This window comes from Rosa rugosa, chromosome 4 (genome assembly GCF_958449725.1).
Source record: "Rosa rugosa chromosome 4, drRosRugo1.1, whole genome shotgun sequence".
In the NCBI taxonomy this organism is placed as follows: Eukaryota; Viridiplantae; Streptophyta; class Magnoliopsida; order Rosales; family Rosaceae; genus Rosa; species Rosa rugosa.
In genome coordinates, this window is record NC_084823.1 from 24,372,686 (window position 1) to 24,389,333 (window position 16,648).

Here is a 16,648-nt window from a genome sequence, read left to right on the forward strand (position 1 = left end):
CATCTCCACATCAAAGGCTGTCCCATCTTAAGGATCAAAGAAGTCTTACAATTAAGGGTTGTAATGGGGCCAAGGCTTAAGGTTTAAAGAAACGAAGGGTTAGGAAAATCACAAAGTATCCTAAAAACCTAGCAGAGCACTTGTTGATGTTGAGAGACTATCTTCGAAATCCACCATGCTTAGCAAAACGTCATGTCCTCCTTCTTGGGCTTATAAAAGGCCAAGTGTCATCATGTTGAGCCCAAACTTCATTCTAACCTTCTTTTGAACAAGTGTGAACAGGACAAAGACCAAATTCTTCAACAATGGGCCTTCAATTTAAAACAAACTCCAAATCCACTAAGTATAGGGGACTAAAATCCATAGAACTTAAACAATATTAACACATTTTTTCTTTTAATTGCCGAAAATATTCTTTTTCTTTTTATTTTCGATTTCAATTTTTTTCTTTCTTTCTTTCGGCAATTACATACAATTTTTTCTTATGGACAAGTATACCCCCACACTTGAACTTCTTCATGTCTTCAAAATTCTTCCTTGACGCCAAAACTCCAAGCAAAGTCTCAAAGTATGCTCCACTAAGTCTTTAGAACAAAGGGTATGGATATAACTATACTAAGGTTAAGGGTTAAGGAATTTTGAGGGTGATGAAAGAAAAGGTTCAATGTAGGCTCAAAGGGGTTAAACTAGGGGGGTCCCGCGACGGGCACAAATGGGGACACAGGCTATATTTGGCAATGGTGGTGAAAATCCTAAGTAAGTACCTTTATCCTTTCCAGAATCAGGGCCATATATTGATCATAAACGTTTCAACAAGCATAACAGTGAATTCTAGCATTCTCTAGTCCATTAAACTTAATCTATGGCATGTAATCAATCAAGATGAAAGAATAATGAGATCAACAAAATCATCGCCAAGAAAATAAGAGTATAATCATTTTTTTTTCATTAATCACTCACAAAGAAAGGGCACATGGCTCAAATTCTCACAAAGGGTTATTATGAATCATAACTTATCTTCCACATGTTCATATTCTGTACCAAAGTTACGCATGCACCATATCTACTACACATTCATATACTTTTCATAAATCATAATTAACCAAAGAATATCATCACACATTATCTCAATCTTGTGATCCTCTTTTTAGCCTTAATTTCAGAGATATAAGCACATCCTAGACAGTTAAAAGGGCATCCTAAGACTCGATCACAAAACAAAACAAAAACAACACACAAAAGTGACGCAACAAACGAGATATATAACTTCAATAAGACATTATGAATCATGTTTTGGACGTGCGGCCCAAGTCCTTGTCTCCACACTTAGTCCTTCTCAAATCCTTTGGGCAACCTTACTAGAATGGCCAGGTGGGGGAGGACGAGCACGAGAGGTAGAAACCATTTTGGCACAAGCTACTCCCACATAGTGGTTTACGCTCGTTTGATTGCGCTTCTGGATTCAAAACCCGTCATGAACGTTGTCCCCTTTTCTAGACACCATCCTACATAGGCTATACTTACTTAGATAAGAAAAAGTCCTAATTGCAAGACATTGTTCGATTGTTAAAAGAAGCCGCCCTCAACCTTAAGAGGCCTGAATCAGGTACTAATAAGGGGTTTAGGCTAAAATTAACAAAGGGACTTCACCTATTCCATATAATTCACGATCCCTTACCAAAATCATACATACAATAAACCAAGCAACGAAAAATAAGAAATAATAAACACACAAAACACAAAACCTAAAACAAGTTAACACAAAATTTTTTTTTTTTTTTTTTTTTTTATAACCACAAAAACTAGCTAAGTGAAACGTTAACCCTTCCCCCACACTTAAATCATGCATTGTCCTCAATGTAAAAACAAGTATAAAGCATACAAAGCATCAAGCAAGCATGGCAGAAGAGATAACGCAACAAATCCTAAAACAAAAACAAAATGGACGAAAATAAAAGAGAAGGGAAGAGTTCAAGAAAGCAAATCTGCGTTGATGGCTCCTCCACAGCTACGGATGAATTGGGTTGCCTCCCATGCAGCGCTTAATGTTTAAAGTCTGTCAGCCTAGACTTGCACCTTCAATTAATCCTCAGTTGGTGGCGCCTCTTGGAGGGGTACATCCTCCACATTGTGCTCCACAAACGCCTCATAGTAAGGCTTAAGACGATGGCCATTCACCTTGAACTCACTTCCAGTTGCAGGGCTCCTTATCTGTATAGCACCATGAAAAAAAACTTTAGTAACAATAAAAGGACCAACCCATCTAGAACGCAACTTACCAGGAAAAAGGCGTAATCTAGAATGAAATAAAAGAACTTTTTGACCAACTACAAAGGTCTTTCCACGAATCATCTTATCATGAAAAGCCTTTGTCTTTTCCTTGTAAATCCGTGCACTATCATAGGCCTCATTCCGAATTTCCTCAAGTTCATTGAGTTGCAACTTTCTGTGGAGTCCAGCTTCGTCCAGATCCAAGTTAAATGTCTTAACTGCCCACCAAGCTTTATGCTCCAACTCCACAGGCAAGTGACAAGGCTTTCCATACACCAAACGAAATGGTGACATCCCAATTGGTGTCTTGTAGGCCGTCCTATATGCCCAAAGAGCATCATCCAAATGTTGGCTCCAATCCTTCCTTGAAGGTCCCACGGTCTTCTCAAGTATCCGCTTGATCTCCCTATTCGAAACTTCTGCTTGCCCACTTGTTTGAGGATGATAAGGCGTTGAAACCTTATGTGTCACATGATACTTCCTAAGCAAAGCTTCAATGGTTTTGTTGCAAAAGTGAGAACCTCCATCACTAATGATAGCTCTAGGCATGCCAAACCTATTCAAGATGTTAGACTTTATAAACTCTGCAACAACCTTAGAATCATTAGTCCTGGTGGCTTTCGCTTCCACCCACTTAGAAACATAATCAACAGCCAAGAGAATATACAGAAAACCATTAGATGAAGGAAAAGGACCCATAAAATCAATACCCCATATATCAAAAATTTCGACTACAACGATAGAATTCAAAGGCATTTGATCTTTAGGTCCTAAATTACCGGTTCTTTGGCATCTATCACATGTCATACAGAATTCATATGCATCTTTAAACAAAGTAGGCCAATAAAAACCACATTCCAACACCTTCCTAGCAGTTCTATCAGAGCCAAAGTGACCACCACATTGTCTAGAATGGCAAAACTCAAGTATAGCTTTTTGTTCAGTATTAGGCACACATCTCCTTATCAATTGATCAGAACCATATTTCCACAAGTAAGGATCATCCCAAACATATTGCCTAGCTAAATTCTTAAGTCTAGCACGTTGAGCACTGAGCATATTACTAGGGAACGTTTTAGACACCAAGTAATTAACAATATCAGCATACCAAGGCTCACTTACCTGGATTCCGAAGAGTTGTTCATCCGGAAACATCTCCACTATAGGTATGGCGTCCTCCTCACTTACTAGTCTGCTCAAGTGGTCCGCCACGACGTTGTCAGAGCCCTTCTTATCCTTGATCTCCACATCAAACTCTTGAAGCAAGAGTATCCAACGAATTAGCCGAGGTTTTGCCTCCTTCTTTGACATTAGGTACCTTAAAGCTGCATGATCAGAATAAATAATAACTTTAGTACCTAATAAATAAGATCGAAATTTTTCTAAGGCAAAAACGACAGCTAAAAGTTCTTTTTCAGTTGTAGAGTAATTGAGTTGAGCATCATTGAGTGTCCTTGACGCATAGTAGATGGCATAGGGCTTCTTGTCCTTCCTTTGGCCTAGCACGGCCCCAATGGCATAGTCAGAGGCGTCACACATGATCTCAAAGGGAAGAGACCAATCTGGTGGAAGCATGATAGGAGCAGACGTCAGAAGCTCCTTTAAAGCATTGAATGCATCCTTGCAATCCTCCTTGAACTCAAACGCCACTTCCTTTTGGAGAAGACGACATAGAGGCCTAGAAATCTTGGAGAAGTCTTTGATGAAGTGCCTGTAGAAACCTGCATGTCCAAGAAAAGAGCGGACCTCCCTCACACTTGTGGGGTATGGTAAGTACTTAACAAGATCTACTTTAGCTTTATCAACTTCTATTCCACGTTTAGAAACAATATGCCCTAGGACTATCCCTTGTTTCACCATAAAGTGACATTTTTCCCAATTAAGCACAAGATTAGTCTCTTCACAACGCCTAAGTATTAATTCTAAGTTATTTAAGCAATCATCAAAGTCTTTACCAAAAACCGAAAAGTCATCCATAAACACTTTAATGATTTTCTCAATAAAATCAGAAAATATACTTACCATGCACCTTTGAAACGTGCCTGGAGCATTGCAAAGTCCGAAAGGCATCCGTCTGTAGGCAAACGTCCCAAATGGACATGTGAATGTCGTTTTCTCTTGATCCTCATTAGCAATGGCGATTTGGTTGTACCCAGAATACCCATCCAGAAAGCAATAGAACTCATGGCCAGCTAACCTCTCAAGCATCTGATCAATAAATGGCAAAGGGAAGTGATCCTTCCTAGTAGTGGCGTTTAGCTTCCTATAGTCTATGCAAACTCGATGTCCAGTCACAGTCCTCTGAGGCACTAACTCATTCTCTGCATTCTTCACAACAGTTATCCCAGATTTCTTTGGCACAACTTGAACTGGTGAAACCCATTTGGAGTCTGAGATAGGGTATATGACGCCACAATCAAGGAGTTTGATTACCTCCTTCTTGACAACCTCCATCATAGGTGGATTCAAACGTCTCTGAGCCTCCCTAGTTGGCTTGGCTCCTTCCTCAAGCAAAATGCGATGCACACAAGTGGTAGGGCTAATTCCCCTGATATCTGCTAAAGTCCAACCAATTGCAGTCTTGTGTTGCCTAAGCATCTCTACTAATCTGTCCTCTTGAGGTGACGTCAAAGATGATGAAATAATGACAGGTAACGTCTCCTTGTCCCCCAAATAAGCATACTTCAAGTGATCTGGTAATTGCTTAAGTTCTAGAGTAGGTGCCTGAATCACTGAAGGTAAAGGTTTATTAGTAGATGGGGAGATAAATAAAGAAGGACCTGACCTACTCACAAAGGGTGTTGCCTCAAGGAAGGCAACGTTTTCAAGGTGAATGTTTCCATAAGAAACTGTGAGCTCCTCCTTAGGTATGGTGGCGCCATTCTCCATGTATCCCTGATAGGAGCATTTTAATGCGACGTTTTAACTGTATTTCCCTACATTTTCTGCGTTATTTCCTTAATAAAACTCTGTTTAGGAAAGTTTCCATTCTTTGATTGGGAAAGTTCCTATTTGTAGAAAGTTTCTATTTTTGTAGTTTCTATTTATCAATTTTAGTAAGTTTCCATTTTCAGTAGTTTCTATTTTTCATTTTTAGAAAGTTTCCCATTTTCAGTTTAGGAAAGTTGCCATTTTTCATTTTAGGAAAGTTTCTATTTTTCTTACTAGTTTCTATTTTCAGGACCTCCGAGCTAAAAAGTGGAAATGAACTCATAAATGGAAAGAGGAGCTTGCGAACATCAAGACAAACAAATATGAGAGAAAACGGTCCACACATTTGAGCAGAAATGAAGAAACAAGCTTTCCTAGTGCAACCAGGAAACCCTGCGAAATGGAGGAGAGTTTACCAATGAAGTTTCCAACGCAACTATGAAAAGAAATGAAGAAAATGAAGTGTTTTGCGTTGGAAAAGAAGAAGGCTTGAAGATGAAGCAACAAAGCCCAAGAGCACTTTGAATTTTCGGCAAAATGGATCATGGCCCATCATGGCCCAAGAGATTAGGGTTTGTGACGCATGAAGAAACCCTAGGAGAGTTTTGCCGTCCAAAATGAAGAGAGAAACAAGGAGTTGGCGTCCAAAAATCAGAAATTAAAAGGAGATATTCTAGGGAGATTTTCTAGGGTTATTTTTATGGAAATACATCAAGAGATAAACCCTAGAATATCTTTTGCCGTCCAAGCCAAGAGGAAAAGGAGGAATTGCCGTGATATTCATGAAGAAACCCTAGAGAATTCGGCAAAGAGAGATTCTAGGGGAGAGTTTTAAGGAAAGCCAAAGTGTGGAGACCAAGAAACGGCCAAAAAGGAGTCTAGGTTCGTTCCCTATTTTCTCTAAGGAAGTTTGGCCGAAATTGAACTACAAAATCAGAATATATCTTTATATATTTCGGCCAAAATATTAGGGAATTAAAATGGAGTTTTGTGATTGGTTGAACCATGTCATAGGGCTTATTTGGCAAGCTATTATTGGAGGAAATTATGTGGCATTTTCAGATTAATTCCTTGGGATATTAAGAGGTTTACACGGCTTGGAGAGCAAGGAGGCGTCCAATATATATTCTCACACATTCTCAACGTCAAGGGGTCCCTTCCTTTGTGTTTTACAACTTTAGAAAAAATTCAGAAAAGCTCTCTAGCCTAGCCGTGCTCTTCTCCATCCTCTAAGGCAACCACGAAGTGCAAGCAAGGCCAAGGAAGAAGAAGACAAGCCGTGAACACCATCCATCCTCCACCTTGAAGATTGCTTTCGAAATTCAAGAGATCACATCACCTTTTCGTTCATCACCATCTCCATCTCTTGGTGTAATTCGATTCTTCCTTGTAACTTTGTTTGTATTTTCGTTGGTTATGCCTTAGTTGACACATATGTTTGAACAATTTTCGAATTCTGAAATTTTATGATTAATTACTAATTTTCAGATTCATGTTTTGCGATTTATAGTTGCTTATGTGTGAGTGTTTGATTAAATTTGCATGATAGAAATCTTTTGTATGTTAATCTTAAAGGGTTCGAAACTTTTAGGGTTTTTATATAATTGGTGCTACGAATTTAAGAACATGAATCAACTTTTTGGTTTTGTGTTCTTGAATCAATAAGTAGTAAAGGTTTTGTACAAAAACCGAATTTAATCAAAGAAGATTGCAATTAGGTGGACTTTTTCATACTAAGTTGCACATTTGAATTGATAGCCTTTCTAGATGCTTAATGCGTTAGACATGTATGATTGACTAGCTTTCTAGGGCTTGAATGCATGTTTGATAGGATTAGTCTATGTGCTTTCACTTAGATTAATTAGCGTTGAAAGTAAAATATGGGAAATTGTTTGCTTTGAACGTTTCACATGATCAATTCCTCTTGCATGACTATGATGAACAATGATGAACTTGAATCAACTTTAATCATGAGTTTCGACTTTGATCTTTGTTCTTGCATTCCATTTATAATTTTATGTTTTTGCATTTTAATTGTTTTATTAACTTAGTTTTAATTTCAGAAAAACCAAAAATCAAAAACCCCCTTTTAATTCGTAAATAATGTGCATATGTGTGAATATTATACTTTGTTTTGATTTTAATTGTTTAATTGTTTGACAATGACAGGTGTACCCTCAATCCCCGGAATAGAACGATCCCTATTTACTTATACTACTAATGACATTTCAGGGTTAAATTATGCGCTTGCAAAAAGCTCATCAATCCCACGCCATTTGCAATGGTAGAATCCATGGCATCCTCTTCCATAATCTCCATGAATTTCTGCGCAAGATCATCAAGTATATCAGTAGAAAAACATGATTGAAAATCAACTAAAGGATACCTCATAGCTTCAAAAATTTTGAAGCCAACAACTTCTCCATCAAATTCCATTGTCAAGGTGCCAGAGTACACATCAATTTTAGTCCTAGCAGTCCTCATGAAGGGACGACCAAGCAAAAGTGGCGTTGACTTGGGAGAAGGCTCCTCCTCCATCTCTAGGACATAGAAATCAGCTGGAAAGATTAGCTCACCAACCTGCACAAGTACATCTTCAACTAACCCCTTAGGGTATGCATTAGATCGATCTGCCAATTGAATAATAACATTATCATGTTTAAGTTCACCTAGACCTAGAGATGCATAAACAGAATATGGCATAACATTTATAGAAGCACCTAAGTCTAGCATGGCATTTTCGAATCTAGTAGTTCCAATGACACAAGGGACAGAAAAACTCCCTGGATCCTTACACTTTTCTGGCATTCTGCGTTGAAGCACAGCTGAGACATTCTCACTTACCTTAACCACTTCTTTTTCACGGTTTTGTCTCCTTGTGGTGCAAAGTTACTTCAAGAATTTGGCATACTTAGGAATTTGCTTGATGGCCTCAAGGAGAGGGATGTTGATTTGCACCTTTTTAAAGGTTTCTAAGATGGCCTTTTCGGCCTCATCCTTCTTGGACTTAGCATATCTGCTTGGGAAGGGCAAAGGAGAAGAAGATGGATTAGCAATAATTGAATTGAAAGAGTTAGAAATATGTCCTTGAATATTCGGTTTTGCATTGGAAGGTGGAGACGTCATTTGAGCCTTTGACGTTGCAGGGTCCTCCTCCTCTTCTAATATTGACGTTGAGATCTTCTTGGGAGGCTTAGGGAGGTCTACAAGGGTCTTACCACTCCTTGTAGTGACGACTTTGGCTTGCTCAAAGTGAGGATTTGGGATGGTACCACTTGGTAGCTTTCCTTGCTCATGAAACTTACCCATAAACTCCACAACTTGACTCATTTGCTTCTTCATCTCATTGACATCCGTAGATATAGCATTGATTTGATTCCCATGATGAGTTTGACCTGCAATCAGAGCTTGAGTAGATTTAGTTAGAGTTCGGATCAATTCATCATTAGAAGAAGAAGAAGCATTTGAATTAAAATTCGAATTAAAAGGAGTAGGGTTAGGAGGTTGAGGCTTTTGATAAAAGCCTTGAGGACGTGGTTGGAACCCTTGAGGTGCATTTTGAACATTCTCATTGTCCTTCCAACGGAAATTAGGGTGGTCCCTCCATCCAGGATTGTAAGTATTCGAGAATGGATCATTCCTAGGACGTTGGAACCCTTGTTGAAAACCTATGGCGTTGACACCTTCTTGTCCTCCACTTTCCATGAGTTGAGGGCATTGGTCAGACACATGCCCTTGCATAGAACATACTCCACACACCATGACTTGTCCTTGTGCTCCCTGAGACACAAGAGAAGTAAGTTTGTTAATTTTCTCTTCCAATTGAGCTAAAGTACTTACCTCATGGACCTTTTCACGATTTGTGGTGGTGATTTTGGACCTAGAGTTCCCATATTGTTGTTGATTCAAGGCCCTATTCTCAATAAGGATCATTCCAGCTGCAGGCTCCTTGTCAACAAACGATCCACCAGAAGCTGCATCAAGCATGTCTCGTTCCAAGCTTGTGAGCCCATCATAAAAACAAGTGAGCAAGGTCTCAGTCTTCAAGCCATGTTGAGGGCATTGAGTGGTGAGAGACTTGAACCTCTCATAGTAATCTGCGTAGGACTCATCTTGCCCTTGTTGGATGCCACTTATCTTCTTCCTTAACATGATGATGCGAGATGTAGGAAAGTACTTCTCAAGAAACGCCTTCATCATGTCTCCCCAAGATGTAATTCGTCCACTAGGCAACTCGTAGAGCCATTGCTTTGCCTTGTCAGCTAACGAAAATGGGAAGGCCTTCAACTTCAAAATATGCTCATCAGCTCCTTGAGGCTTCATGCTAGTACAGATGAACTGAAATTCCATCAAGTGGTTGTTGGGATCTTCCATAGGGAGTCCATGGAATGTAGGAAGACGATGAAGCAACCCAGACTTCAACTCGAAATCAGCTGTTAATCCCTCAGCTGCAGCAGGGTAGGTTATGCCAGTCGGTACTCCCCCAAGTGGGATGACAGATGTAGAGAGTTGCCTTATGGTGAGAGCCATTGGTGGTGGTGGTGGTAAAAGCAAAGGTAGTGGGGCGTTGGGTGGTTCTTGATGTGGTGAATGTGGTGTATGTGGTGGTGATTGATCAGATGAAGTGGTTGAAGCTTCTAATCCTCCCTCTATTCTGTTCCCTTCACTATCCAATTCAAGCTCACGAATTTGAAGTGGAGTAGAGACTTGAACGTCAAAGATGTCCGAGTTCTGCTTTAGTTTTGCAATTCGTTTTTGGATGACGTGAAGGGGCGTTTTGGTGTACTTGGGTGGTTCAGACGATCCAGACATTCATTGATCTGTAGTGAAACAAAAGAAAATAGTTAGTAAGGTATAAACAAGACGTGGACCAAGGTACACACATTAAAAACGTCACATATATGCAAGTACACACAAGGCCAATGAAAATTTTAGTGGTTAGGTACAATCTTTTACAACTTTCGAATTAATCAACTTTGATAAGAGAATTGTAAGTCAAGGTGTAGACGTGCGGCCCAGAGATTCTAATGTTAATACAAGTCTCCCCTCCTAAATCTTTTGGTAACTCTTTTCACACAGAGCCAGGTAGTAGAGGAACGATTTTGGCGGGGCTACTCCCACATAGTGGTTTACGCCCTCTTGTATGCACTTCTCGTATCCAATCAACCTAGACACCCTGTGCTACTAAGGTGCGCCTACTTGATAAAGAAGGTTGCTTGACAAGTATTAATAAAAGAACTCTCACCTATTCCGTTATGACTTACTTTCTTCTTACCAAAACCAATTATCTCGAAAATTGTCTAAGTATATGACTTTAATAAAACATCATGGACTATTGTTTTGGACGTGCGGCCCAAGTCCTTGTCTCCACACATATTTCTTCGCAAATCCTTTGGGCAACCTTACTGAAATGGCCAGTGCGGGGGAGGACGAGCACGAGAGGTAGAAACCATTTTGGCACAAGCTACTCCCACATAGTGGTTTACGCTCGTTTGATTGCCTTTCTGATTTCAAAACCCGTCATGAACGTTGTCCCCTTCCTAGTCACCATCTCACATAGGCTATACTTACTAGGATAAGGGAAAAATTAAGTGCAAGACATTTTTCAAGTGTTGACAAAAACCGCCCACAACCTTAAGAGACCTAAATTAGGTGCTAATAAGGGGTTAAGGTTAATGTCAACAAAAGAGACTTCACCTATTCCATAATAGTTCATAATCCCTTACCAAAATCATACCTTAGTGGCGTTTTTTTTTTCATCACATGAAGACTTTTCAATCCCCGGCAACGGCGCCAAAAATTGATACGTGCAAAGCATCGCCAAATTAAACCCTGAAAAATATCATCATTAGTATAGAGCAAATAGGGTATCGAACAAACCGGGGATTGAGGGTGCTAACATGTGAGAAATAATTTAAAGAATAGAATATACAATTTACGAAATCAAAGATAAAGAATTTACAACTTACATGAAAATATTTTACAAGTTTACAAGCATGCATAGAATTAGAACAAACAAAGAATCACAAAGAGTTAGAGAGAACACATACATTCACACGAATTAGAGAGAAAAGAATGAGAGAACAACAAAAATCACAACTATATATATAGACAAGGACGAAAATAAGAGAGAAAACAAGTTAGAAAAGGTTTTGGAATCCCACTCCTATTTATACACAATTTACAAATCCATATCACATTGGGAATCCATATACAAGAAGGAAACAAAAATCCCTAAAGAACACCACCAAAAATCCCTAAGAAACAAAAATTCCTAAAAAACACCAAAGAAATCCCTATTTTTTAGCAATCCCTAAAAAACACAAGACAATTTCCTAAAAACCACCAAATTAATTCCTAGAAAACACTAACACATATTTACTATTCACGGAGACACTATTCACGAATTTTAAAACATTTATTTATTTATTTTATTATCTAAGTTAACATGCTACCTAAAAACTCTAAGTTAATTTTAATTATTTACAAATATACAAAAACACATAACATAAAAGATAGGGGGGGTTTTTGAAGATTGAAGTATAAATTTTCAGAAAACATTAAAAGAATGAAAATCATTTTATTTACATAGGTGGGAAAAGAAGGATTTTTGGAAAACAATTTATCAAGAACCAATCAAGAACAACATATTCATGCATCCCTTAATCTTGTTAATTACCATGGAACATCATCAACCAAGAAACAAAGATCAACGCAACCAATGTCCCTTATTTTACTTCCCTTTACTTAGTCAATTAAGCAACGCACTTAACTCAACCTATTTCAAATGCAGGTATCACACAATCAACGCAACTCATGATCTCATGCATTCAAATCATTAAGAACAAGTGAAAGTTTGGTCAATGAACATGCAAATCCAAGTACTCAACGCAAGTCAATTCATCACATGCATAATCTGATTTCGACCTTTGTCCAAAGCCTTTACTACTTAAGTGAATTAGGGTTACAACGCATAAACCTAATTACTAGCTCCAATTACATGCAATCACTCTAAGTTTCGAACCAAAGAACAAGAACATGCAAGAGTTTTCCATAAAACAAAATCAGATCATCATTCCATAAAATCGGCAATCAACAAGAATCAAACACACATAAACACATCAAACATTGAAAAGACTATCCAAATCGCATTCAAAAATCAAAGTATCAAATCATTGTTTCGGTTTTACACAAAGAAAATCAAAAACAGAAAATCTAACTACAAGAACACTAAACCGTGAAGAATACATAGGGAAGGTGGTATGAACAACCCTTAGACACGTCCCAAGGTCCAACGCAGATCCAAGGTGGCGGCACAAAGTGAAGATCACGGCAAAGATGGAGGATGGCACGGCTAGGAACTTGTAGTAGCGAAAACCTGAAACTCAAGAGCACCCAAGTGAGAAATCGAAATTGTGGAGAAAGTTCTGAACCTTGAGACGTCTAATACACTAGGTATATATAGGAGAACGTCTCAAAGCACTCCCAATTCGTTTCTACTTGGTTTCTCCAAAGTTGTGTTGATTTAGGACTTGTTTGGCACAAAACAGATTTCCGGCAGGATTGACCTCAGTCCACTAAAACGGCCATAACTTCCTCTAGAAAATAGATATCGACGAGATGTAAAATTTTCTGGAAACTAGACATCTGTAGCTTTCCAACCATATAAAGATCATAATTTTCTGAGCTCTGAGAGATTTTGTATGCTCCGTTGAAGTTGACTGATCTGCACAGGCAGTAATCCGAATCTGTAATGGATTTGACTTTTAAAGCACAACTTAAGTCCAACTCGGTTTTCCTTCACATCACATGCCTCTCACATGTCTTCCACGCCTTATTGAAGAATGAAACGTCAAGAACTCCCTAGAACCTTCAAGAATCTCACGGCAATTCCAATCCATACTCAACTAGAAATCCAAACTCCACATTGCTTTGAAATCCGAATTCCTTGTTGCTTTCTCTTCCATGTGCACGGCATATGATCATTCTTGAGACTTCTAGATACTTCATGAACGTTCCAAGGCACTCCTAGTATGAGTAGAAATCCATATGCAAGTAGGTTTCCTAGTTGAATACTGCTTTCTTTTCCGAGATGCTTCTACACTCTTCCGGAACCTTCTTGAGTAATCCTTATCCAACAGGGACTCCTTATCACAATAGGTTTCCTTATCTGAATAGAATTGGGTTTCCTTGTCCAAGTAGAACTCCTAGTCCAAATCAGCTTCAGACTCCTACTTCAACTGGGATTCCTTCTCCTAGTCAAACTGGGAAAACTTCCATTTCTTCATTTCTTTCCATTTTTGCACTACTTGTGCCTTCCTTATCCATTTTTGGACTTTGAGACTCCATTTACACCTGTAAAACACTAACTAAGTTAAATTGATCAAGATAAAGGAAATAACTTAGCAAAATATAGGGTTTAAACATTATAAACGTCGCATTTTATGCTCCTATCATTTCAAAACCCGTCATGAACGTTGTCCCCTTTTCTAGACACCATCCTACATAGGCTATACTTACTTAGATAAGAAAAGTCCTAATTGCAAGATATTGTTCGATTGTTAAAAGAAGCCGCCCTCAACCTTAAGAGACCTGAAGCAGGTACTAATAAGGGGTTTAGGCTAAAATTAACAAAGGGACTTTACCTATTCCATATAATTCACGATCCCTTACCAAAAGCATACATAAAATAAACCAAGCAACGAAAAATAAGAAATAATAAACACACAAAACCTAAAACAAGTTAACACAAATTTTTTTTTTATTTTCTGATTTTTCTGATTTTTTATGTTGTTTTCTTTTTATAACCACAAAACTAGCTAAGTGAAACGTTAAACCTTTCCCCCACACTTAAATCATGCATTGTCCTCAATGTATAAACAAGTATAAAGCATACATAGCATCAATCAAGCATGGCATAAGAGATAACGCAACAAACCCTAAAACAAAAACAAAGTGTACGAAATTAAAAGAGAAGGGAAGAGTTCAAGAAAGCAAATCTGCGTTGATGGCTCCTCCACAGCTACGGATGAAATGGGTTGCCTCCCATGCAGCGCTTAATGTTTAAAGTCTTTCAGCCTAGACTTGCACCTTCATTTAATCCTCAGTTGGTGGCGCCTCTTGGAGGGGTACATCCTCCACATTGTGCTCCACAAACGCCTCATAGTAAGGCTTGAGACGATGGCCATTCACCTTGAACTCAGCTCCAGTAGTGTTACTTCTTATCTGTATAGCACCATGAGGAAAAACATTAGTAACAATAAAAGGACCAACCCATCTAGAACGCAACTTACCAGGAAAAAGTCTTAATCTAGAATGAAATAAAAGAACTTTTTGACCAACTACAAAGGTCTTTCCACGAATCATCTTATCATGAAAAGCCTTTGTCTTTTCCTTGTAAATCCGTGCACTATCATAGGCATCATTTCGAATTTCCTCAAGTTCATTGAGTTGCAATTTCCTATGGAGTCCAGCTTCATCCAAGTCCATGTTAAACATCCTCACGGCCCACCAAGCCTTATGCTCCAACTCCACGGGTAAGTGACAAGCTTTCCCATACACCAACCGAAATGGTGACATCCCTATTGGCGTTTTGAAGGCTGTTCTATACGCCCACAATGCATCCTCCAGTCATTTGCTCCAATCCTTCCTTGAAGGTCCCACGGTTTTCTCAAGTATCCTCTTGATCTCCCTGTTTGAAACTTCTGCTTGTCCACTCGTTTGAGGATGATAAGGTGTAGAAACCCTATGGTTAACGTTGTACTTCCTAAGCAAAGCCTCAATGGTCTTGTTGCAAAAGTGAGAACCTCCATCACTAATGATTGCTCGAGGCATGCCAAACCTACTAAAAATATTAGACTGTATAAACTCTGCAACAACTTTAGAATCATTAGTCCTGGTGGCTATCGCTTCCACCCACTTAGAAACATAATCAACAGCCAAGAGAATATAAAGACAACCATTAGATGAAGGAAAAGGACCCATAAAATCTATACCCCAAACATCAAAAATTTCGACAATGATTATAGAATTTAAAGGCATTTGATCTTTAGGTCCTAAGTTTCCAGTTCTTTGGCATCTATCACATGTCATACAGAATTCATATGCATCTTTAAACAAAGTAGGCCAATAAAAACCAGATTCCAACACCTTTTTAGCAGTTCTATTAAAACCAAAGTGACCACCACATTGTTTAGCATGACAAAACTCAAGTATAGCTTTTTGTTCATTATTAGGCACACATCTCCTTATTAACTGATCAGAACAATATTTCCACAAGTAAGGATCATCCCAAACAAATTGTTTAGCTTTAGACTTAAGTCCTTCACGTTGAGCATGCAACATATCACTAGGGAACATTTTAGATGCCAAATAATTAACAATATCTGCATACCAAGGCTCACTGACCTGAATTCCGAAGAGTTGTTCATCCGGAAACATCTCCACTATAGGTATGGCGTCCTCCTCACTCACAAGTCTGCTCAAGTGGTCTGCCGCAACGTTGTCAGAGCCCTTCTTATCCTTGATCTCCACATCAAACTCTTGAAGCAAGAGTATCCAACGAATTAGCCTTGGTTTTGCCTCCTTCTTTGACATTAGGTATCTTAAAGCTGCATGATCAGAATAAATAATAACTTTAGTACCCAATAAATAAGATCGAAATTTTTCTAAGGCAAAAACAACAGCTAAAAGTTCTTTTTCAGTGGTAGAGTAATTTAGTTGAGCATCATTAAGGGTCCTTGACGCATAGTAGATGACATAGGGCTTCTTGTCCTTCCTTTGGCCTAGCACGGCCCCAATAGCATAATCTGAGGCGTCACACATGATCTCAAAGGGAAGAGACCAATCTGGAGGAAGCATGATGGGTGCAGACGTCAGAAGCTCCTTTAAAGCATTGAATGCATCCTTGCAATCCTCCTTGAACTCAAACGCCACTTCCTTCTGTAGAAGACGACATAGAGGCCTAGAAATCTTGGAGAAATCCTTGATGAAGCGCCTGTAGAAACCTGCATGTCCAAGAAAAGAGCGGACCTCCCTCACACTTGTGGGGTATGGTAAGTACTTAACAAGATCTACTTTAGCTTTATCAACTTCTATTCCACGTTTAGAAACAATATGCCCTAAGACTATCCCTTGTTTTACCATAAAGTGACATTTTTCCCAATTTAGCACAAGATTAGTCTCTTCACAACGCCTAAGTATTAATTCTAAGTTATTTAAGCAATCATCAAAGTCTTTACCAAAAACCGAAAAGTCATCCATAAATACTTCAATAATTTTCTCAATAAAATCAGAAAAAATACTTACCATGCATCTTTGAAACGTACCTAGAGCATTGCAAAGTCCAAAGGGCATCCTTCTGTAGGCAAACGTCCCAAAGGGGCATGTGAATGTCGTTTTCTCTTGGTCCTCATTAGCAATGGCAATTTGGTTGTACCCAGAATAC

The 16,648-nt window shown here is 38.8% G+C and overlaps 1 protein-coding gene across 1 annotated transcript; it reads right to left on the reverse strand.

Moving 5' to 3' along the window:
* Positions 1 to 8,091: 8,091 nt before the first annotated feature.
* LOC133744534 (uncharacterized) lies at positions 8,092 to 10,014 on the reverse strand. The gene has a single exon (XM_062172629.1). The coding sequence runs from the start codon at positions 10,012 to 10,014 to the stop codon at positions 8,092 to 8,094; it is 1,923 nt and encodes a 640-aa protein (XP_062028613.1).
* Positions 10,015 to 16,648: the final 6,634 nt, after the last annotated feature.

Excerpts from the sequence above, each read along its gene's own strand:
- LOC133744534 (XM_062172629.1), bottom strand. The coding sequence starts at position 10,014 with ATGTCTGGATCGTCTGAACCACCCAAGTACACCAAAACGCCCCTTCAC.